Source organism: Elephantulus edwardii, unplaced genomic scaffold (assembly GCF_000299155.1).
Source record: "Elephantulus edwardii isolate Elephantulus edwardi_28Jun2011 unplaced genomic scaffold, EleEdw1.0 scaffold00064, whole genome shotgun sequence".
NCBI lineage: Eukaryota > Metazoa > Chordata > Mammalia > Macroscelidea > Macroscelididae > Elephantulus > Elephantulus edwardii.
Genome location: NW_006399814.1, coordinates 11,709,592 through 11,715,080, shown reverse-complemented (window position 1 = coordinate 11,715,080; position 5,489 = coordinate 11,709,592). Strand labels below are relative to the sequence as shown.

At 37.4% G+C, this 5,489-nt stretch overlaps 1 protein-coding gene across 1 annotated transcript in view; it reads left to right on the top strand.

Moving 5' to 3' along the window:
- Window positions 1-5,489, top strand: part of DDX46 (DEAD (Asp-Glu-Ala-Asp) box polypeptide 46) — a 70,138-nt gene that overhangs the window by 40,790 nt on the left and 23,859 nt on the right. The window contains exons 14-15 of the mRNA XM_006888058.1: window positions 2,966-3,130; window positions 3,626-3,788. Coding sequence (XP_006888120.1) covers window positions 2,966-3,130; window positions 3,626-3,788 — 328 coding nt within the window. The remainder of the gene's footprint in view (window positions 1-2,965; window positions 3,131-3,625; window positions 3,789-5,489) is intronic.

The following is a 5,489-nucleotide window of genomic DNA, read 5'->3' as shown; positions in this document are numbered from 1 at the left end:
AAGACCCTCTATGAGGTGGATTGATTCAGTGACTGGGGTAATCGGGATGGGTGTGTCAGAGGCAATGAGATTGGCAGAGGATAGAGCATGGTTTAGGGCTATTGTACATAGGGTCGCTATGAGTTGCAAACGACTCGACGGCGCATAACAACAACAACATGTGCCATTGAGTTGCTTCTGACTCAGCACAATAGCTCAGAACCCTGCCCTATCCTGAGCCAGTCTTACTATCTCTGACACACACCTTCCTCCATTATCCTACTTTCTGTATCAAGTAGATCTCATCCAGGGTCTTCCTTTTCTGTCCCATCCCTTCACCCTTCCAAGCATGATGTCTTTCTCTAAGGACTGGTTCCCTCCATGCAACATGCCCTGAGTGTGTAAGACAGAGCTTCAAAATCCTAGCCTCCAAGGAGGAACTTGGTTTCACCCTCTCCAGGCCAAACCTGTTTATTCTCTTGACAGTCCATGGTAAGTTCAGTACTCTATTCCAGCACCACAACTCAAAGGTTTTGATTCTTCTTCTGTGATCCTTAGTAATTATCCAGCTCTTTGATGCATAGCAAGTAATGGCGAAGACCATGGCCTGACATTTTTGCTTTTCAGCACTCTAGAGAGGTCCCTGACAGCATATTTTCCCAGTGTAATTCGTCTCTTGATTTGTTGACTGCTAATGCCAATACATACATTACTTCTTCATTTCCCACATGTATACATCAATAATACTGATTTTATATATAGCCATTCATACCAGCACCATTAGCATACACTTCTAAACAAAATACACTCCTGAACAAAACCCCCAGTTTTCCATTTATTTTTGTCCCTGACTTTGAAGTCTAGAGAATTTTCTGTAGATATCTAAAAATTTGTGGTTACCTTTCTGTATTTACAGCGTTGTGCTGTCAAGTCAAACTGACTCATAACAACATCACAGCAACTACGAGTTACTTCTGTACAGCAATCCACAGACCAGTGCATTTTCCAATAGCAATATATTTTTTGATTTCTTGACTCCTGCTATCATGGGTATTTGATTGTGAATCCAAGTAAAATAAAATCATTGGCAATTTAAAAAAGAATATTAGAGGAATATAGTCATGATTGCTTCCAAAATGTGCTTTCAGTCACCTCAGCCTTGCTTTCAGTCACCTCAGCCTTTAGGCCAGTGTTACAAAGTTCTCAGTCTTGCCAGTTATGACTCCCTGCGTCGCTGCCCCCCAGTTGTCCAACAAATTGGGCAAGGGCTCTTAGCTTTCCTTTTGTGGAGGCTAGTAATCCTAAGGCCAGCTCTGTCTCAGGTTTTGTCTCAGGTTCTTGGCTGTTGGGTCTCTGGTTCTCCTCTGGGGCTCCTGGGGCTGCTGCTCCCATAGGCTCTAATCTTGCTAGCTTAAGAAATTCTTGGCTTGAAGGATGTGTTTCATTCTCTTCCTTCTTTGCTGGTAATGAAATTTTTTTTTTCTATTCTCCTGTATCTGCTCAATTTAATGGCGAGACTAGCTGGTCCCCTTTTAATAGGCTAACAGACTCTATTCACATATTCCCACCCATCCACATGACAAGGTAAGTTAATGAATAGGGAAACCATTTTGGACAATAAGCCCATAAAACCACAAATACTTTTTTAAAAAAGTTTGCCATTTTAATTATGCAAATCAGTGTTATTACATTCTCCATGTTGCCATCATCAGCACTGTTTATTTCTAAAAATTTCTAACCCCAGCATAGTCAGCGTATATAAATGGAATCATACAGAAGCATCTTAGTGATACAGTGGTTCTCTGCTGAGCTGCTAGCCAAAATGTACTCAGTTTCAACTCAGCAGCCACTTGCTGGAAAAAGACATGGCAGTCCTCGTCTTTAGAAAAAGACATGGCAGTCCTCTTCTTTAGAACAGGCTTGGAAACCTAACCCACTGTTTCCCTTCTGTCCTGTGAGTTCCTTTGAATCATATCACTCAGTGGCAGAGAATTTGGTTTTGGTTTTCATGTAATATCCACCCTTTTGTGTATGACCTGTGTCATTCAGCATAGTATTTTTAAGATTTATACTGACCCATGTTTTAAAATCATCATTCTGGCTGCTGAGTATTGATTTGAGGTGAAATGGGAATAAAGGCAGAGTTCTGAAATGATCCAGATGAGAGATAGTAGAGACTCTGATTACTAACCCAGGAGGATCCCCAGTTGGTTTGAATGAGATTTCCCATTTCCTAGATTCTATCTTCTTGGGAGGTTTAAAAATGTGGTTCTACAATTCTTATTCCTAGCAAGATCTTCTCTCCATTTCCCAGTCATCTGCCTGAAACCTTCAATGATCTTGTTTGTGATGTTGTTTTTTTGTTATACCACAAGAAACCCAGGATTCCCTGATTGGCAGCCTCTCTTGGCACTGAGACTTATTTACTCCCGCTCTACCCTTACTTTCTACCATCATTGCTCTCTTTCATTTCTGTAGCTCTTACCACCATTTGCTAAATAATATATTTGTCCACATTTGTTAAAATGCAAAGTCCTTGAAGAAATCTTTGTGTTTTTTAATTGTGTATTCTTATTGTTTAGAGCAATGCTTGGCAAAGAATACTTGTTCAGTAAAAATGTGTTTAGTTAAAAAAAATGTGTTGAGTATCTGAAGGATAGCTTTCATAGCAGTGGAGAGTAGTTGCCTTCTAGAAATAGTTTGATGAAAGAGACTACAGAATTTCATGGGCTGGATATGAAACACATGGTAGGTGAGAGGGTAGTGAAAGATGACTCCGAGATTTTTGACCTAAGAGTTTGAGTGGTTAGAGTTGCTATTTCTTGATATGAGAGACTTATGAGAGGAGCCAGTTAATGAGGATATCAACTGTGATTTTAAGGTAACAAATTTAAAGGTCTTTGATGTAGGTATTCCCTGAAATTTATTTCTGTTTTTTAAATTGTTAGGTTTTGGAGCCTTTACTTAACCTATAATGTTTTCTCAGGTCATGCGCATTGTGGATAATGTCCGTCCTGATCGACAGACAGTTATGTTTTCAGCTACTTTCCCCAGAGCTATGGAGGCTTTGGCTCGCAGAATCCTCAGCAAACCAATTGAAGTGCAGGTTGGAGGGAGGAGTGTCGTTTGCTCAGATGTGGAGCAACAAGTAGTGAGTATTGTCTTTAGAGAACCTCCAGATCCCTTTTATGTTTAGGCAGTTCACACTATTGTTGTAAGGTTAGGCAGGTAATTTTTTAACTTTTGTGTTGTGTATCAGTCAGCTGCAACTTTTACCATTTCACTAGGTGCACTTGAGTATGGCAGTCCTTGCAACTATTTAAATGTTCTTTTTAATTTTTCCTACCAAAAGTGGTGAGCTAGGAGATAGACATGTTATATACCTATCTTATTCTTTGTTTCATAGCATATAAAGTTAGAAAATACACAGAGGATTAAGATAATTTTGCCCACATCTGCTCTGTAACTATGAAGACTTGTTTTGTTGGGGTTTTTTTTTTAACCACAATAAAACTGATATTTCCTCAGCCATTTCTGAAGATGTCATCATTTTACTCATTCTTTGCAGATAAAATTATTATTTCTGTTCAGAAGAGTTGTATTTACATTTTCACACCATTAACTTGTTATAATTTGGTGTTTTCAGATTGTGATTGAAGAAGAAAAGAAATTCTTGAAGTTACTTGAGCTTCTAGGCCATTATCAAGAATCAGGATCTGTCATTATATTTGTGGACAAGCAGGAACATGCTGATGGCCTGCTGAAAGATTTAATGAGAGCATCTTATCCTTGCATGTCTCTTCATGGAGGTAAAGTGTAATTTCTTTCATCCATGAACTCTTGTTACATATTTAACTTGCTAAGCAATATGCTGTGTTCCAAATGATAATGCTTTTTTCCTAATTTAGAACTAAATTTCATGTAATCTGTCAGTTTTTTCCTCACTACACCTCCTTGAGGCTAAGTATTATAATCCCATTTTGGTAAGGAAAAAAAGTACTTTTATCTGACCAACTTCAGTAGCCATATTTAACAAGAGAAACAGAAGAGGATTTAGCCTTTTTTGTATAGCAGAAGGAGCTCTGCTAGTTTAATGGGTTGGGCTAGAGAAAGAAAGATTAGCAGTTCAGTTCACTAGCTGTTCTCAGTCTTCTTCAAAGATTGACAGCCTCAGAAATCCTGTGGAAGGTTGTATAGTAGATTGTTTTTGCTGGAATGCAGCTCTCTTTAAATTTATCTGAAAATACATATTTAGTTTGCTTAATGGATATTTCACATCCTTATTCACTGTTTATTTTGATACTTTACAAAGTCATCCCAATGGCTGTTTCATTGTTGTACGTTTTTCAATGAAAGGTCAGCAAGAATTCATATTGCCCACTCCCATTTTATAATGTGACTTGTTTTCAAGAAAGTTTTTAAATTTGGTTTTTACAGTTTGACTTGATGTTTATTAAGTGTGATTTTATTTTTAATTATTTTTAATAATTATAAGAAAATATTTTTGTTTTGCTATACAGCAGAGTTTAGCAAATAATTGTCCGAGAGCCAAATTTGGCCTACCCCGTGTTTTTATAAGTAAAATTTTAGTGGAACACACTACATTTATTGATGTGGGGTTTTTTGTTTTGTGTTTTTGATATTTGAAATACAATTTCATTCTGGTTCTAAACGAAAAGAATGGGAATGACAGTAACAAACAAGATTTTACCATGGAATATTGTGATTTGAATATAGCAGTCTTGTATTTGAAACTCAAGAAGGAAACTGCCTTCCCAAACTGCTAAATATGCAGGTCCAAAAAGTGAAGGGTTTTGTTTTTTTTTTAACTGCCACACTCACTCTGAAGCCCATTCATCTCTCCTTCAGCATCCCAAAGATTAGCACATGTTCTGTTTAGCTAAATAATAAAGTGGCAAACACGCAGCACCACTGACATCACAGGACATTTGTCTATAAAACTAAACTAAACTGTCTATAAACTTCTGAAACTGGGCTCCAGCTTTGTTCTCTCACAGATTGTCATTGTCATCCAGGAGAGCAGTTGACTGCACAACCTCTAAATCATGCTCATATTATGCAGCCAAAGCTGGGTCCATGACAACTTATGGTGGGGCAAGAGCAGGCACGGCAACAAACTCCAAGTTAGGGTCTCCAATTAATTTTCTAGCAAGCCAAGGGAAAGACTTTTCAAAATTGTAGTTACTTTTGGCAGAAATATCATAGTACTGAACATTTTTCTTTCTGTGGAAAACGATAGATTTTTTTTGTGTCAACTTTGTTTTCAGGTCACAATGACAGAATGAAAGCTGAAAATATTGTTATCTATTCCTTTACAGTGATTAAAGTACTTAGCTACTAACCATAAAGTCAGCAGTTCAAATCTACCAGCTACTTCTCCAGAGAGAGTTGATAACTTGCTTCTATAAAGATTCACAACTTTTTTTTTTAATATTTGAATTTATTTATTTATTTTTCATTTCAATGAACATCTACAGAGATTTTGGAAT